The sequence below is a fragment of the Cavia porcellus genome, unplaced genomic scaffold (genome assembly GCF_034190915.1).
Source record: "Cavia porcellus strain 051 isolate PalLab524CR breed Dunkin Hartley unplaced genomic scaffold, mCavPor4.1 scaffold_23, whole genome shotgun sequence".
Taxonomy (NCBI): Eukaryota; Metazoa; Chordata; class Mammalia; order Rodentia; family Caviidae; genus Cavia; species Cavia porcellus.
The window spans coordinates 7,753,294-7,771,828 of record NW_026947506.1 but is presented as its reverse complement, the minus strand read 5'-3'; the positions used below and the strand labels follow the sequence as shown (position 1 = coordinate 7,771,828).

Here is an 18,535-nt window from a genome sequence, read left to right as displayed (position 1 = left end):
CTGTTACCACAACATCAGTGCACATCACTGTGCTTCGATTGCTTTCTTGCAAAGGGATGGATTCCCAGAGGTGTCCAGGAACCCATACATAGCCTTTGGCCTGTCATATCCAAGCTGCATCCCTGGGGCAGTGGCCCTGACAGAGGCCAGCTCAATAGTCACATACCTATCAGATGCATTTTGGTGGCACACAACATAAAATAGCAGAACAAGAAAATGTAAGACCAAACCAACTGACCAGCCCACCCGTATCTGTGGTGGTGCTTGATTAATTCAGCTCTATGCAGGTTTGGTTTATCTCTAACTCTCTGTGTGTCTCTGATTCATGTGTGTGGTGATAAAAATCATCCCTGAGCCTACTACTTTCATTGTGAAAATTATTAGAGATCAGATATTTTAAAGAAAGGAGAAGTTAAATTAAATCAGGGCTTTTCTGCAAACCACAGTTGTGTTGGGCTTGCGGGGGGGGTGGCTCCTGCATACCCCAAAAGTGGCTAGTGTGAGGTGGTATAAAGCCATACAATGGAAACGATGAACTGTGAGTCTCTAGGGGACACCAAGTCCCGTTCAGCTGCCTGTAGAGAATCCATCACGGTGAAGAACTCGTTAATGTCATTTTTTTCCATGCAAGTAAAAAAGAAAATGCAAAGTCTGAGAGATGCAGTATCTTAAATCGCCTGTGTCCCATGATAGTTTTTTGCCAGTGGAAAACCCTGCTTGACAGGAAGTGGGTTGAGCAGCCAGTCGCAAAGTCACGCAGCATGGGAATCCCCCGGGGGAAATGTGCAGTTTGATAACTTTTAATCGTTTTGTCAATGACATTGGGAAAGGAGCCTGCATCACCCTAATGAACTTTACAGGAAATGCAAGATTGGGAAATACTCTTTCATCAGCCGTGAAGAGTAAAACATAACAAGGATGATTCCAGAGAGGTAAGAAATAGAGGCAGGAAATAACAAAATGAGATTCGATTTGCAGGAAGACAAGAGCTCACATTGGGGGAGCGCGAATCTCCAGCACTGTGGATTATCACCCAGAGGCCAGGGGCTGTGTCTGCTGAGGGCTTCCCAGGCACGGCAGAGGGAGAACTGGATCTGACTGCACGGCATGGTGGTGATTTCCAGCCACATCCCCGAGGAGGAAGGCAAGTGTGTCACATCTACGACACTGGTGAGACTCTAATGCGGCCACATCATCCCTCATTTCCAGAACTCATTTCCAGAAAGACAGACTCACGCTGGAAGAGAATGGCAAATGATCACAGGAAATGAGCTGCTGCGTTCAGGGGCAGGATCTGCTCTTCCGCGGGCAGGAGGCTCTTTGCTCAGCGCTGGAGGAAGCTGAGTCAGAAAACAGTAGCCACGGGTGCTGGGGGATCATTTACCCCTTCACCCAGTGGCGTGGATCACTGAGTCTGCTTTTGTTGCTCTAACAGAATATCAGAGATGGGCTGTGCATGAATTACAGAGCTTTATTTAGCTCATGGTCCTGGAGGCTGGGACCCCTAAGAGCATGGCACTGGCATTGGTGATGGCTTCATGGCCCTTGACGAAGAGGGCATCGCATGACAAGACAGGACATGTACGCCAAAGAGAGCTCACTTGGGGACCAAGCCAACCTTAATGCCCCCACTCATTGATCCAGGAAGATGACTTCATGATCCAGCCCCTCCCAAAGCACCCACCTCACCACCTGCTGTCTTGGGGACCAAGCTTCCAACTCATGAGCTTTCCAGAGCACACCCTAACCCGAGTGGCTGTTATCTGACACCTGCTGACCCCTGCTGGCAGCAATGGGCCTAGGAACACAGAGGGGTGGGGAGATTTTCATCTACAAGGTGGTTCCAGTGCTGCGTGCCCCTCATGGGCTGAGGGAGAGGGGAGGACTGGAGTGGACCCTGGCAGTTTATGGGGGGTCAGTGTGGATAACCAGGGAGGCAGCACTCGGCAAGGGCTGGCACTGAAGACTGAGGGTTTCCACTTGATTTTGGAGGCCAGCGTGCTCAATCTTGCCTGGTAGAAGAATCCATAACCATCGTTAACACATGCCTGGGAGACTCCAGCTTATCAGGGCCAGCCCGAAATCTGAATATTCCTCATTTGATGGAGGGGACCCTCCCCCTAAGCAGGCTAGGGAGTCCGCTATAGTGCTGTAAGCCATAGGAAACTGCAGAACGATTCAGATCTCTTGATGGACCCCTCTGTTGGCTGCTTGGGGCATGAATTTGGGAGATCATATTGCAGGGTAGCAAGCAGAGGGCTTTGTAGCTGCCCAGGATTCACAGATAGAGGATTAAATCCACCAGGAGCAGGGGACCCATTCTCAGCTGGACTAGGAAGTCTTGGCTGGCTGAATAGCATGGGCAGGGCAGAGGGCTGTGTGTTTATGGGGGTCATTGATGGGTGGGTGTAAGGTGGTGCCCACACTGACAAAGCAGTCACAGGAGGGAAGAGCTGGTCCACAGAGGTAGGAGGGCAAGAGGCTGGAGGCTGGCAGACTGGCACTTCCGGTAGGCACAGGCACATTGGCTGGGAGGCTCCTCTGCAAGCTCTAGGTTAGGCAGGTGAAGGCTGGGGATGGGTGAGGCGGGGCTGAGAATGGAACCTGGGAAACCCCAAGGCTGGTGTTGCAGTGCTCCTGCAGGGGAGGAGCCCCTGGAGAGTCAGGAGGAGCAGCTGTTCCTGGCCAGGCCAGGGATCTAGGATCAGGAAGACACAGGGAACACACTGCTTGGGGGAGGGGGGTTGAGGTGTGTTCACCTGGATCCCTGTAGCCATTGACAGCCACTCGTAGGTCCCAGTGTCCTGGGTAGAGGGGGACCTCACTGCAGAAGAGACATGGCCATGTGAGTGGTAGGATCATTCCCTCCCAGGCCCAATGCCCACATCTGAGTGTCCTGTGCCCAGAACCAGGGGAGAGCACGGCTGAAGTGGGTGGCACTTGGAAAACAGGATGAAAACTAGAGAATCTGATCAGAGGGTAGGGTCAAAGCCAGCAGGGAGATAGACAGCTCTGCCTGTCTGTCCCTCTCACCAAGGGGGAGTCTTGTTTACTTTCCTGCCTGGCAGGCACCATACCCTCGTGCACAGAGTCCCAGGGACTCTTGGCTTTTGATGCCTTTAGGGTGAGGAAAAAATCAACAAAGCCACTGAAGAGTTTTGCTTTTAAAGTAACAGTTTCCAACAAGTACTACTGCCCTAAGTACTGAGCTCATCAAAAGTCCTGGGGACCCAGGCACAGTGTGACTGTCCTTTTCAAGGCAAATTTATAAGATCGCTTCTGAAAACTGAATGTTTCGTATTCTAGGAGTCTGAACATCTCACACAAGTGAGAGATAAGCCAGGTCAAGCATCCCATATGTGAGAGGTTCTTCAGCTATGCAATATTCAGGCACTCTGGACGGCTCAAGCATCTTCTGAGCACCTCAGATTCAGGATTTTCAGACTGAGAATGCTCAGCCGAGAGCCATCAGGTCAAAGTGAATCTAAAGATGCTTTCTGCAAAATTGAACTTTGCCCCAGAGATGCAAAGGGTGCCTGGATCTGTGGATTCTATAGTTTGGCTCTGAGTGAGGGAGACCATGCGGAAGTGAGGGGCTAGGTGACCCCCTGAGCCTTGTGGCTTCTGCCTGTGCAGTCGGCAGAGTTTTCAAAATGAAGCCTGGGAGTCCATGAGGTCTCAGATCTGGGTGTCACCCTCCCTGAGGTCACCAGTGGGAGCTGTGAGGTCGGCAGTTTCAAGGCTCCCCGGAGGGTGCCACATGGTCCCACCCCTAGAGAGCCTCAGCCTCATGCTGTGAACTTGGCTTTTAATTCGGGCTTTGGCTCTGAGAGCTGCAACAGCTTCGATCCTGTGAGCTCCTAACAGATGTGCTTCCAGCGGGATGTGATGGTGCACGCCTGTAATCTCTGGGAGTCTGAGACAGGAGAACTGCAAGTTCGAACCTACGCTGGGCAAAGTTAATGACTGAGAGAGACCTATCTCCAAATAAAAAATTAAAAAGGGCTGGGGACGTAGCTCAGTGTGAAGGCCCTAGGTTCAGTTCCGGGAGAGTCTGAGATTCTGAACCCACATAGATCTCCCTGCTGTTATGCTCATAGCAGGAGACAGCTGCAGAAATAAAGGAGATCCTGACTGGGGGACCTATGTGCATTCGCCTGCATCCCTGCAGCTGGGGGCAAACCCCGTTAGGCAGCAGCAGTTTGCAAAGTCGTCTGTTGCAATGTAGTCAGGGTTTCAATCCAGCCCCAAGCAGCCTTGTTTAACGGCCAAATGGTGATGTAAGATTCTGTAAGTCAGACACGAAAGCTTAAATATTGCATAGTTTCTCTTATAAGAGAAGCCATCAGCATCAATAAAGAGGAAAGTAAAGACAGATAATATGAAATAGGGACATTGATCTTTTGCAAACAGGAAGGGGTCCAAGAGATAGAGGAGAAGGAAGGAAATGAAAAAGGGGCGAAGAAAGGAATTGAGGTGCTATATCCATGTATCGACGCCCCACAAGGAATGCAATCATTACGTACTGCAAACATACGAAGGCAGGTATGAAATTAGAATAAGTTGTATCACCTGACTCTTTGATGCCACCATAATGGGAGAGGAAATTTAATAATTAGACGTGAAGTTAATACCACAGAGAACTAATTCTTTAAGTTTCAGTGGAATAAATTAACTGAATAATTCCCTTTTCTCTGGAGACACAGAACAGATAATTAGGAATGAGATTTACCAAACATTTAATGTTACTGCTTAATTAAGCAAGCACGCATCTCAGTGTTTAAAGTGTCAACAGGTCCAGACACTCAAAGGGAACACTGCATTGACAGCTGCAGCATTATTTAAACGCTGCTTAGAACCACCCTTTGTGGTCCTGACCCTCAGCCGACTGCCACAGTCTGGGAAGGATTGAATTACAAACTTAAATTCAGAAGCAGGTAGGAGGTCTCTGTTCACGAGGCTGTGTATTAGTCACCCTTCCGGTTGCTGGGACAGAATATTTTCCACCCACAATTCAGAGGAGGGTGGTTTGCTTTGGCTCATGGTTTCAGAGGGTCCAGTCCATGGCCAGCTCCAAGGCAGGAGCATCATGGTGGAAGGGCCTGGGGGAACAAAGCTGCTTGATTCGTGGCAGCTGGGTAGCAAACCTGGAGGACAGCGTCTCTAGGAAGTATTCCCTCCCAAGTCTCACTCCAGAGGCCACCTGCAGCTGTCACTAGGTCCATCTCCTAGAAGGACCTGCAGCCGTGAACATCATTGCTTTAATCCTTAGATGAATCTATCATCCCATGATCCAGTCACCTCACTAAGAATCTCTTCTTCCAGTCAAATTAACAGTTGAGATTAACTGTCACATACTGTCATCACCCAAAGAGATGTCAGGGTGGACCTAACCTCCCGGAGCCCCAGCCCCACAATCCAGAGCTGTGCATGAGAGTGCATTTAATAGACCTCACTGACACAGTGAATCAGAGGTGAGCATGAGTGGGTCGTGCTAGTGGGTGACACTGATGTGGGGCTAAGGTAGGGACAATGATGCCACCCTTGGGTGAGAAAGTTACAAGGAGAACATTCTGCAAGAAGCAGAGGACATCACAAATAGTCAGCAGGGCAGAATGCATGCTCATGGTGTAGACAGGACAAGGGGAGCATTAAGGGCAAGTCAGATGGGGAGCAGGGACCCGGCCAGGGCCCTCAGCACCAGTGACCCTATCTCTCTCTGTTTCAGTGCCCCTGCCCTGGACTCGGGGCTTGGATGGAGAGTTTGGATCAAGAAATAAATGAGTGATGCAAACTCTGGTGAACCCCAACTTGCAATGGGCCCAAGGAGGGGAAAATGCTGTGCGGTACATGGGGGTCACACACAGCCCTTGGTTTCCAGTTTCCTGACACCATGTGGGGCTATTGGGGTGACTCTGCACTCTTCAGTGGCTCCCTTTGGGGGCAAGAGCTGCTTTTACAACCACTGTGTCCATCGCGGGAAGTAAGCTGGACATCTCGCCTCTGCCTCGCGTCTTTGGCTCTGGTTTCTAGAATCTGCCTCAGCCAGAGTGCAGGGAGAGGGCTGGGACAGAGCCAGAGCCCTTTGGTCTCTTCCACTGGCCGTGCCGGTCACTCACAGGCCTCGCTGACACTTGGCTGACTCTGCACCCTGGGGACGCTGCCTGTGACCTGGTTTTGGAGGGTGGAGGAAAGGAAACCAGAGGCAGAACAGAAGGGCTGTGTCTCAGGGTTGCTGTCACCTCCCCCAAGGACAGGGAACCAGTTATAAATAGCGGGGATGCAGGCTGGTCTTGACAGTGTTTTCCTTGGGGACCATCCTGTCCTTGAATAAGGAGGGACAATGACTGAGTGTGTTCTCACTGGAGCTGAGATGCTGTTCTCATCTTCCTCTGTAACAACCTTCTCTCCTGATCACCTTCTTTCCAATTGATCTGTGTGAAATGCTGCCTGGGGAAACTGAGGCAGGGTGTGTCTGCTGTCCCCTGGGTGTAAATTAGCAGGCCTGGTGGGCTTTGCTGGTGGGCAGGGCTTATATTTCTAGCTCTCTTTTTTAACTTGAGAGACGTAAGGGTCACTTCCTGTTGAAGGACTCCTGCTCCTGTCTTATAAGAAATCAAAAGCTCAGAGGCCTAAAAATGTGCTACAGGGACACAGAATGTGTAACTCTCAGCCCGGAGCCCTGCAAAGCTGTGGCCCAGATGCTGCTGTCTTTGGGGGTTCTGAGGATCCAGGGGAAGGAAGGAGGCTGGGTAGGTAAGGACATCACGGCCCAGGGGCCATATTCCCTTTGGGTGGCCTTGACTCACGCCACCATATCACCACCCTGTCATTCACCTGATGCCCAGGTTGGCCCTGAACTTCTGGGCTCAAGCAATTCTCCTGTCTCAGCCTCCCAAATAGCTGGGTCTAGGGGTATATGCTACCACAGTCAGCTTCCTCTATTGACTCAAAGCAACTGACCTGAACTATGGGCTTAGAAGGACTGTAGAGAATGAAGAACCCAGACAGCAATTGAGGTAAACTTAAAGCGCATGCTCTGTGGATAGTGGCGTGTTTTAAGGCAGCACATTTAACAGAGTATGGGAGACACTAGAGGATCGTTGCAGGAGGGCTAGTGGGACTTGGGCCTGAGTCACCCCTTTGGGAGACACAGCATCCCCTGGGGAGGCCCCAGTGGCTTTGTCCTGATGCCTGGGTTCTATAGACTGCATATTTCTGAACTGAGGTGCAAATTAGGTCCCTTTCACAGCCCCCAGTACTTTCTTATGTGATGTGCTGACCCAGCTGTTTGGTGGCCCCTCCCGTTTTCTCTGGGTTGAATGGAGCAGCTGTATGGAAGGTGAGGGGCGCTAGGCCCTACTGTGGACAGAGGAGGAGACCTGGCTTCAACCTCTCTGAACGGGTGCCTCCTCTCCTGCTTCCCCGGATTCCTCCCTGTCTCACTGAAGCCAGGGCTTTGCCAGGTGAAGCCCCGAGGCCTGGAGTGCAGGATCTCCTGGGAAGTGTCCCCCTCATCAGGGGCATCCCCAGGACTGCATTGCGCATTACAGAACCTGGCCTCGGGTTAAGCAAGTGAAGGTGACCCCTTAAGGGCAAGATCTGCAGACCAGTGTTAGAAGCAGGAAGGCCAGGGCCACGCCCCCAGCTTGGGGTCAGCCTTTGCTGCCTGTGGTCACTACTCCCTGGGCCCTTTCTTGTTCCTCTCTCCAAACTTGAGTGCCAGCTGTTTCTGTGCCGTGCATTGGGTGAACCCTACTGATACATTGTAAGCACCTGTAATTTTGGGAGTCTTCATTAAGGGGATCTCGGGCCACAGATGAACAGAGGGAAAGACCATTTGGGGAGAATTAGATCTTTCCTGGATGTCCTTCTGCAGATGACCAGAGTCAGTTCAGTTCTGGTGGTAACAGTAGAGGCTCCCAGGTGCCCAGAGAGTGTGGTCTTAGGTCTCAGTGTGAGCTCACAGCCCGAGAACCCTGAGACGGGTTCTCCCCAGGGAAGCCTTTGGGGCAGGGCAGGATCCTGGGCTTCTGACTTGTGCGTGTCTTGGGGCGATGGTTTTCCCTCAAGCTCTGTCCAAGGGAACTTGATGGGGTTCCTTGTTTGCACCTTCCAGATGCTGGGTTTGTCTTAGGGGGCTCTGGGCACAGTGCTTCCTGACGCACGGCCCTGTGGGAACCTTCAGCCAGCTCCTTGCAGAGAGCAGTGGACCTCCTTATAATTCAGCCTTTTTGTTGGGGGCGAGGGGCATCAGCAGGGCCACTTCCTGTCCCTGGCAAGAGGCAGCCTTGCTCTTGGGTGCCAGGTCCCATGCAAAAGGCAAAGCAGTCAGTGGGTGATGCCTCAGAGCCCCAGCACTCCTCCTCGGTCCATCCATGAGCACAGGGCTCCGACAGAAACCAAAGCAGTCTAGGGCTTTCCCTCCCCTCACGCAGGATCGAGAGGGGCAACTTGGCTTCCTCCGCTTTCCCAGCCAGGGGTGCTACTGCCTGCCGGCTTCCACTCATAGGCCCAAGAGGGACTGTCCCTGTGCCCCGTGGAAGAGCAGGTCAAGGCCTGCAGTATGTCCATCAAGAGAGCCCTGGTTGCTACAGGGATGGAAGAAAAGGGGTGTGCATGAATTAAGGATCACAGTGAGGGGTCTCCAAGAAGCAGGCTACTCCCTGCCTCTGAGGTGACAAGGCCACCTCGAGAGGGGGTACAGAACCTGCTCCATGCAACCTTTGCTAGGATACCAGGGTCAGAGCATGAGGCTGGACCCAGGCTGCCGAGAGAGGGTGTTTATCACAGTACTCTGCCCGGCTGGGGAAGTAGATGTCGAGGAAAGGAGACAGCACCCCAGCAGGCCTGCTGGGCAGGGGGACCGTGCTTGCCCCACACCACAGAAACCCCAGCTTGCACCAAACCCTACAGCACAGCCCACTGGGGTCAGGATGGGCAGCTCCCCGGCTGGGAGCTTAGGATGTCCGGCAGCATGGGCACCGGGCTGCTTTGGTTTGGTTGGTTTGGTTTGCATTGGAGGGAAGCTGATCATTTTTGCTGTGCTGGGGATGCTACCCAGGGCCTCCTGCGACCCATGCACGGCTCTACCCCTGAGCTGCTCTCCCGGCCTCTAGCATGATGTACTCTCAAGGACGTGCCTTCTCCTCCAGCCCCACAGGACAGGCTGACCGGGGTCAATTCATATCAGCTACATGGGGCTGTGCAGTGTGAGGAGTGGGTTAATAAAGTTAGCCGAGTGGGGACAGACTGTGCACTGCGGAGCCCTTGCTGTGGGCTAGCACGTAACCCACAGCCCCATCTCCTGGCAGCCAAAAGACCTGGACGTGTCCTTTACCATCTATCAAATCCGCTTAGAGATAGTGCAGGATTAGCAGTTGAAACTCTACAGCAGAACCTTGGGAACATTTCTGAAGCTCTGGCAGGGTCCACATAAAGATTTTTCTTTCTTGCAGGAGCAGATAAGATTATGACTGATGTGGTTAGCCTTTTCATACTTCTGAGCTGCCACATTTCCCATAAAATAGGTACATTGGGGAAATGAGAAACGCTGGTTCATTACTTGCTTTAAACCCCTTTAGTTTAGAATCTCAGTTTGCGGGATTTTTCAGCCTGCGTCTCCCTAACTGTGTTAGGGAGACTTTGCTACACGTCTCCCACGCAAGGCCAAGTGCTCTGCGGTTGGATCAAATGGAAGGCCCACAGTTTTCTGGCCTCGAAAGATGAATGAAAGGGACCCGCAGCCAGATATCTTGGCTGGGATGATCATGGTTCTTCAGCAGTGCAGAGTCAGCCTCAAGGATGGAAGCCCTCAGGTTGACCCTCTGGATACTGGAGATCCACCTTGGGGTGAAGGAAGACCCAGAAACTAAGGCCATCTGGGCCTTCAGTGGGAAGTAGAGCCTCCAATGAAATGGACACATTTTAGGGAACTGCGTCCTTGTGGTAGAGACTCCCCACAGGGCCCCTGTCCCTGTTCTACGCACTGCAAACCCAAAAACCCACTTTACCCTCCCACCGCCCAGCACAGACCCTGTCACCACCTCCCCAAATGGGGAAACAAAGGCCCGAGGAAGTTCGGTGGCCTCCCAGGGCCCCACAACTAACGAGTGGCAATTTAATATCCCACCCCAGGGGGCCTTGTGCACCCTGCACTTACAAGTGTTGTGTGATTTACCAGGTGATGGAGGTGGGGACTCCCGTTCGGTTGGTCTTGCCACTGTAAAAATTACTTTATCGTGTAAGGGCCTCACCGGGCCAGGACCGTGAGCTCCGCTTCGAGCTGCTCTGTTTTTTTGTGTCTTCCAGTGATTTCCCTCAAAGCTTCGGAAGATTCATCTTTCGGGAAAAAAAGAGACACCTGGGCATTTTTTGAAGGTAAGTTTGACCTGTTTGTTCTAAGACGCAGCCTCAGATTTACACAACAGGAAAAGAATAGAACCCTAACCTCCTGGTTTTTCCATCACATCAAATTGTGGGGTTTTTGGTTGGAATTTAGGAGTCAGGTGGGAGTGGCTGGGGTCCCCGCTGCAGGCTGGGAAAGAGTACAAGGTACGGTGACAATCTGCATAGCTTATTTTGTGTTCTGGTTGTGTTTGCTTCAGAATTCTTTACTCTAGGTGAGAGCAGAGAGACTCAGTGTTAGTGAAAAAGTGAAAATTGTGTCACTGTGATTTCATCTTGTTGCTTGTGGAATTTGGGGTTTGAGGAAGTGCGAAAATCTTTAAGCAGATTATTTTCCCACCCACGTCCGAGTCACCAGGACACTCTCAACACGGACACCTGGACCCTGTCTGGAAGGATTCGCATTTGGTTGGAACTCATTGAAAACGCCTCTGGTGATTCCAGCCTACAGCCAGGCTGAGGTCCAAGGCCTGGGCTGTGGCTCTCGGCGTGGTCCCCTCCAGCAGTGTCGGTGTTACCTGGCCCCTTGTTCCCAAAGTCCTCTCTCTGCAGGCTCTGCCTTGGTTGAAGCTCAGGCTTGGGGTTCTACTCCCTGAGTTTGAGACCTGCTGGGAATTCTAATGCATATTCAGATTTGAGGCTTAAAGCAGGATTCTCAGTGTGGGAGACTGTGCTCCATGGAACATTTTCTAAGTTCGGGAGATATTTACAGCTAGTGCCACTGTAGAGGTGCCCCTGGCACCTAGATGGTAGTGGCCAGGAGCAAAGGTCAGCATCTCACAGTACATCTCACAGTCCTACCTCAAAGAACCCTGGCCCCAAAGGCCATGAGTGCTGAGGATGCCGGGCTGGGCTTCAGGAAAGAGAAATTATCATCCCTGTCTGTGTGCGCCCTGAGGACCATGATCTGAACCATGTGCGTTCTCAGGCAGGGCGTCTGATCCAGGAAAGACCATTAGTGTTAAAGGGCACCTGAAACTTCTTGAAGACATGGGATTTACTGATGAGGAATGGCCCAGCCAGATCGGGTTGGAAAGGGCAACACCTTTGCGGGGGAGTGGAGGCCTTTGGGTTCAAAATCACCCACAAAGTGGTGCAGCAGGGCAGCTTCTCGCTTAGGAAAACATACCTTAGTTTTTAATTTTTATCAGTCTGTGCTTGTAGTATATCATGGTTACATTTATCCAGGGCGTTGGCTCACCTCCATAACATATTAATTCTCTCTACAGGCCCCTCCCCGCCTCTCCCTCCATCTCTTGATCCCTTCCTATCTGCAAAAGATTTATCTCTCCATTTCCTGTTATCTGTTTTTAAAAAGTGATGGTTATTTATGCCTTGGACGTCTCATCTTGGAGCAGCCATGTGCTGTTCAAGCTTGTGTTTCTGATTTATTTCACTTCACATTATGGTCTCAAGGTGCAGCCACACAGGAAAAATCACTTTAATTTTGGACACATTTGCAAAGCAGAGGAGTCAAGCTCTGTGCTGGGATTTGGTGTGTGGTTTTGGTGTGTTGGATTTGGTTTAGAGTCAGGAGTATCTTTTTTCTGAGACTGTGCTAAGGCAGAAACAATGACTCTTTGTATTCTCTGATTTTTCTTCTACATCCTTTCTAGCTGCCTTTTAAAAAAATCTGATGACTTCTCTTAGCGAAATAATCCCCAGGCTCTCACTTGGGGACTGCTTACCCCTGGACAGGGATGAACGTGCTTTTATTCCTGTTGTGGAATAATAGGAATAGCAAACAGGAAAAGCACAACACACAACAGGAAGGCAAAGTTTACTCTTCTTTTTCTGTTTAGTCAAATTGAGGCAACCCAGCTGTCCTGTGCCCTGGCTCCATGGTGCGGTGGGTTACTAAGGGGGTCCTGGAGCATCTGATGCCTTGGGAGGGGCTGAGACTCATCAGACGTTAAGGATTCCTGAGGAGACTCAGGACTTCACTCCAGGGTTCTGATTATTACATCAGGAAAGCATGGGAGAATTTGCACTACCTCGGGGTCACAGGTCATACGATGCAAGTGGTCTGATGACACAGCTGAACCCCAAATGATTGCAGAGCCACATCACCAGAAGGTCTGAGCGCTATGCCCCCTCAGCAGTGTTTTGTAGTTGCCCATCTCCTCTTGACGGAAGATGTCACGTGGCATGTATGTCCTTTCCACGGTGATACCCAGAGCCAGGCTCCGGGCAGCCGGCATCCTAGCTGCCTCCTGCATGCCTGGATCAGCTGTTTCCCAGCTGGCCTTTCCCCTGACTCCAGCAGCAGCAGCATGATCTATATTTTGCCTTTTAACCTGCCGTGTGTTTGCCAAGGTCAGGCGTGGTGACAAAAGTGCCCGGTGCAGCTCTCAGGCCTTCTGTCCTTTTGTGCCTGAACGAAGAGGCATTGGCGTGGGCTGCGGATGGAGGTGCATCCTCCTGGGGTTTAGCTTGGCCTGGCTGTGCGCCTGCTGAACGAAACAGGCATCGATTGTCCGGCCCCTTGCCGGAGCAAGTTAAAATCCCTCAGGGCTTTCGCTCAGGTATTATGCACTGAGCAAGATGGTTTTATGGGCTGCATAAAACAGAAAAAACAGAAGCCCACGTGCTTTTGCCAGTACTGCATCTCCAAGGTGCCTGGATTTGCCCTGGAAATGTAGAACAGAACCCATGATTGGGAGTGCAGGGGGGTCAGCAGGGCTCCTAGACAGTGCTGAGGAATTCTACGGCTACTGCATTCCAAAACAGCCCCAGCTGGATGCTCCACTGGGTTGCCAAGCAACAGGTGCCAGGATGGAAACGGGCAGGCTGAGAGTGTCACCTTGCTGGTCTCCCTGCAGTGGGTACAGCCACCCCAGCGTGCCAGCCCATCTGCTTCAGGGAGGCCTGGGCCTTTTGGGCAATCGAGTCTGAGAATGCTTTGGGTGCCTTTGGAAGTCCAATGGCACAAAATAAAATGACAGGCAAATTCAGAGACGCTAACATCATTTTTAGAATCCTGTAGTATGCAGGGGTACAAAGTATTTTGCTTAGTTTTAATGTAGTGCCTCTAGGGCTTGAATTCAGGGCCTCAGCACATTAGGCAAGCACTCCCTACACCCCCGCCCGACGTGGTGTTTTACAAGCTAATTTCAGATTTGGCTAAATGCAGAGGTTGTGTTCAGTTTGGGCCTAGAGGTTCAGTTTCAGCTTTTGGACAAGTGTTGTTTGGCCAGTGCTGAGTTTGGACTCTTCTGAGCCAACATTTGTAGAGAGATTGCTCTCATGCACAGTAAAAGGACAGATTAGAAGCTAGGGCAATGCCAGGCGCCTCTCCAGCCTGACTGAGAACAGAGGGAGGTGCAGACTGAGGCTCAGGGTAGCCTAGCCGCCCTGGCCAAAGGGGACGTCACTCTGCAACCCTGGCTTCCATGGCTTGGGGTCCAGCTTTTGTTTGTGGAACACAGCAGGAAGGGAGGAGGAGTCAGAGGTTTGAGCAGCCTCAGCAAACATGGTTTCATGCTCCAGAAAGAATGCTGGAAGTGAGGAAAAACCCTAGCATTAGGGGATGGGGGTGCTGCGAATCCAGAGCAGTGAAGTGTGTTCTTTCTGAGTTTTTTCCCTCCGGTAGAATGAGACCTTTAAAAGCACCTTTAAAAGAACAGAGCAGAGAGCAGGCAGGGTCAGCACTGGTCCCATGCAGGCAGAGAGCCAGTGGGCAGTGCTTGCTGGCCGGTGGCCACAGCTACGAGAGCTCACGTGCTTGGCGCAGAGGCTGAGCGTTCCGAACTGGCCAGATGTTTGTAGGTTCTGTAGCTACAGCTGCCCAGGGAGAGCAGGCTTCTTCTGCACCATGGCGTGTAGGCTGTGACCTGAAGCCGTACTTGGGCCTCCAAGCCTCTGCCTCCCACCAGGGCAGGGCCACCCCTTCTGTGCGTGGCTGCTGAGGCCTGTGGGAGAATTGCCAGCTGCTGTGGTGCTGCAGCCGGGGCTCTCTGTGCCTCCCGCAGCCTGAAACCAAGGAAAGATGAAAGCGAGGTGGCAGGTCAGGTAGCTCTCTCCCTGATAGGGAAGTTCCAGTTTTCTCTCCATTTCCAGAAGGAAATGCAAGCTACATTACCTGCCTGTTCGTCCAGGCACCCACATTGCTAGCATCTGTTCCGGGTAGCTGTGATGCCTCCCTGTTCCCATTTTGCCTGATCTGGAAATACAAATTATTTACCATGTTTTACAAGCCACAAATGGTCCTGGAATTGTGTTCATTTTCCAAACAGCATAAAGATCCGAGATTGGTCACCAGATTGCCACGGTCCGGTCATCCCATGCTCTGGTGACCAGTCACGGCTGACAGTGACCCTGCTCTGTCCCTCAGTCGGAGCCTGGCTGGTGTGGTGCATGCTGCTGAAAAGGAGATGGAGGACGCTGTCCTGACTGACCGCTCCTCCGGACACCTGTCTGTTGTTCTTGTCCGGAAACACAGTAGCATTCGCACAGAGCACTTTTGATTGGAGCGTGAGGATAGTTTGCTGTTTGCATTCCCAGGGCCTCACAGTCAGTGACCTCCAGCTTTTCCAACCTGGGTTCCTTCCCCTGTCCCTCTGGTCTGGCTTTCTCACAGGGCTTTTCCAGCAGCTTCCCTGTGGGAAACTCTGCACTGGAGGCTTCACTCTGGGTTTCTAGAATGCTCCCCAGCACTGTGCCTCACCCGGGCTCCTTTGTGGGAGGCACTTTATTTAGCCCCTCTCCTGGCCCCCCACACATGAGTGCAGGTGTGCCTGGCCCGCAGTGGTCCAGTGTCAGCAAGATTCATGTCCCCGCCTCCTGCCAAAATCCCCAGATGCTCAGATCTTTTTTTTAATACATAAAATGGCATCTTGGTTGCCTGTAACCATTGCACACTTCCCATGTGCTTTAAGTCATCTCCCCAAGGCTTAGAACATCTACCGCAGTATGAATGCCATGCAGCCAGTTCCAACACTAAACTGTGTGGTGGGAAATGACAAGAAAAAGGTCTCCCCACATTTGGCACAGAGGCAGTTTTTTAAGAATATTTTTGCTCCACCCTCATCTGAAGCCATGAATTCAGAAAGAGGTCTGAATTTTATTTTTAGCTCAGACCTCTGAGTGGTCAGGAAGAGAAGCCTGCGGCCATTAGCTCAGGTAAAAATGCCTGTCGGGCAGCTCCAACAGGACAAGCGAACCCCTCAAACTCCAGGGGTAGAGGCTGCACCTGCCCCCTGGGCGCCAGCTAAGACAGAGATGGAGAAAACCTGATTTTCTGGCTCCCTGCCCCATTCCCTTCCTTGCCATGGACCTCAGCCTGCCTCCTCCGGAACCCAGCCACTGGCCAGCCCCACTGCCCGCTGCCCCCAGTTCCCAGTACCTGGCTTCCTCAGGGGCAGCCCTTAGCTGTCTGCTCCTCTTGGTCCCAGGGGCTTTGCAAGGCATGCTCTTGCTGACTCAGCACTTGGACTCCCAGGAACCTCATCTAAGAGCTCCCAGCGAGAGCCCCATTAAGGTTCAGGTTATGGATGCTCGGCCCCGAGCTCTTCGAGCTCTTCGTTATGGGAAGAACAGCTAGAGACACCAAGCAAACAACAGCAAGAGTCACGGTCATTTTCCTGGGCCAGAAGCTACCCAAAGCGGCTGCGCCATTCCACACTCCCACCAGCCACGGGTGGGCCGCCCAGCCCACCTACCTCCCCGCGGGCATCTGGTGTGAGCACTGTTTTTAATTTTAGTCAGTTCTGGATGGAGTGTGGGGTAGTCTGTCCTGGCTTAATTGTGCTTTTCTTTAATGCTAAAGAAGTTAAACTTCCTCTCACACGGTGGCTTAACACCTGTATATTCTCTTTGGTGAGTGTCTCTGTGTTTTACTGACTTTCTAAATAATATAGTTGCTTATATTTTTACTGTTGGATTTTGAGAGTCCTTTAGTTCTCTTTTGGATGTGTGGCTTGCTAGTATTTTCTAGTCTGCAGCTTACCTTCTTACCCTCTTCCTGTGCTAGTTTGCAGAGCAAACGTTTTCGGTTTGGATGAAGCCAAATTTGTCAAATTCTTTATTTTACTTTTATTGTGGTGCTGGGGATTGAACTCTGGGCCTCGGGTGTGCTAAGTCGTGCCGCCAAGTCAACCCCAACCTTGAGTTTAATGCAGTGGATACTGCTGGTGTGAAGTCTAAGAACTCTTGGATCCCAAAGATGCTTGTGCTGTGTTTCCCTCCGGTTCGCTTGTTCACATCTTAAATCAGCATTGGTGGTCATTTGGAGTTACTTTACACATAGCACAAGAGGCCAATTATATTTCCTGGCAATGGAAGTCCAGTTGCCTGGGTGCCAGTTACGGAAGGGGTGAACCTGCTGCCCCCGGAACATTTTCTCAGTCGTCAGAACTGACCTAGCAGAACGGTGTGGCTCTGTTCTGGGCCCATGATATTCCGTGTCACCCATCTGTGTCTGTCCTGCCACTACAACCTTGATGTCTTTGGAACCCCGTGCAGGACTGCTCTTGTGGCTTTCCGGTGACGGGGCCCCGTATGTCCTCACTTTGCAGATCTCTACGTGTATGCCGTCCTTGTGTGCTGCGTGGGCATCCTGAGCGTCCTTCTCTTCACCCTGGTCATCGCCTGCCAGTCTGTGCTGCACAGGAAAAAGTCCAGAGGTAAGACGGCCACGGGGTCATGGTGCCTGGGGACAGGCCCTGGTGGGAAAGTCAGCCTGTGTCCGTAGCAGGATACGGACATACACCGCTAAAACAGCCTGACCAGGTTTCAGTCCTCTGCCTCCAGCCCCTCCCAACCTCCCCGCAGGGCTGAGCCTAGCGAGCTGTTTTCGGACAAGTTCTGGAACAGCCCTCCACTGGGCAGCACGTGCTCGACAGTGTCTGCTTGCAGGAGGGCGGGACTTGGAAAGTCCCCCTCCAGCCTCCTTTCTTGTGGGGCCCCTGATGCCCTGGACTCTGTCCTCTGCCCTGCAGATTTGCTTCTCAGGAATTCCGGGTGTGGGGACATCGCTGCCTAGATGCTGCCCATTCTACCTCAACCTCTCCTGAAGCCTGGGTTTCCATGCCCCGCAGCTTGAGGCTCTGCCCAGCACTGTGTTTTCCTATGTAGTCCCAGAGCTGCCTGCCTGGTGCCTGCCACCCACTCAGTGACACCTGATCTCCTCTCTTGTCTTCCCGAACTGTCTGTGCTCGTAGCCTGAGCCACACTTGCTGTGGGCATTGGCCTCTCCTGAGTGGACCCTGCAAGCAGGGACATGTGTGTGACCCATTGTCCCGGGAATCTGGAGCAGGACAGGTGCTCAGCAAATGGCACACAGGGGTTTGTTCCAGCCGCTCTGCTCCCGGGTGCTGCCCCTTGCAAGCCTCAGAGTTGTTTCCCAGCTGGCTGTGCAAGAGTGTGACATGTGCTCCTGGGCTCTGGGGTGAGAGGCAGGGCAGACTAGGTCACACAGGGGCCAGCTGCTCCTGGTGGCCTTGTGTGCACCTAAGCTCAGGTCTGGAGCTCCTCTCAGCTGTCACCGAGGTTGTCTACCCATCTGCTGTGGGCAGGGCACTGGCTTGGCCCCTCTGTGTCCTCCTGCATGACAGTCACATGGCCTCCGTGTGACAGACAGCAGGGCTGAGGACTTTGATGCAGCCCCAGGAGCAGGCCATGGCAGAAGTGAGGCTCTACCCTCAGCCCCGTTCAAGCCCCGGCATTGCTGTCCTGGGCAGAGGAGTTGGCCTGTGGCCTTCTGTCGTGGTGGTTACTGAGCGTCTTCCACTGCTCCATTCTCCCTGGCTCCTGCAGTACCCCGGTACCTGGCTTTGGTCTGGGGGATCCCCAACAGCAGGCTCAGGCTGGCACCACCACCCACACTCCAAGGGCAGGCCCGGTATGGTAGGCTTTGGTGGACAGCATCAGACACCCCACTTTCCAGAGCCATCACCCCCTGCTCACACCAGACACTGCTGCAGCGAAGCCACCAGCCAGCTCTTCTGACTCCTACCCAGCCTGCACCCTTCCCGTGCAAAGGTGACCCCATTACTGTTTAACCTGAAGTTACTGGCGTGATGCTACCCATCCCCCACCTGGTCTAATGCTCTACACTTAAAGGATTAATATGAGGCAAGTAGCTTGTAAGGCAGTAAACCATGTTCTACTCCAACACCTCTTCTTTAGA

General features: G+C 52.3%; 1 protein-coding gene and 1 long non-coding RNA gene across 2 annotated transcripts in view; one reads left to right on the top strand and one right to left on the bottom strand.

The window, feature by feature from the left end:
- Window positions 1–18,535, top strand: part of Vstm4 (V-set and transmembrane domain containing 4) — a 70,433-nt gene that overhangs the window by 13,261 nt on the left and 38,637 nt on the right. Inside the window, exons 3-4 of the mRNA XM_003466063.5 lie at window positions 10,312–10,380; window positions 16,923–17,030. Coding sequence (XP_003466111.1) covers window positions 10,312–10,380; window positions 16,923–17,030 — 177 coding nt within the window. The remainder of the gene's footprint in view (window positions 1–10,311; window positions 10,381–16,922; window positions 17,031–18,535) is intronic.
- Window positions 11,819–16,048, bottom strand: LOC134472422 (uncharacterized). The gene is made up of 3 exons (XR_010042229.1): window positions 15,752–16,048; window positions 14,489–14,569; window positions 11,819–14,379 (listed from the first exon to the last, which is right to left on the bottom strand). It is a non-coding gene; the product is annotated as an uncharacterized LOC134472422 (long non-coding RNA).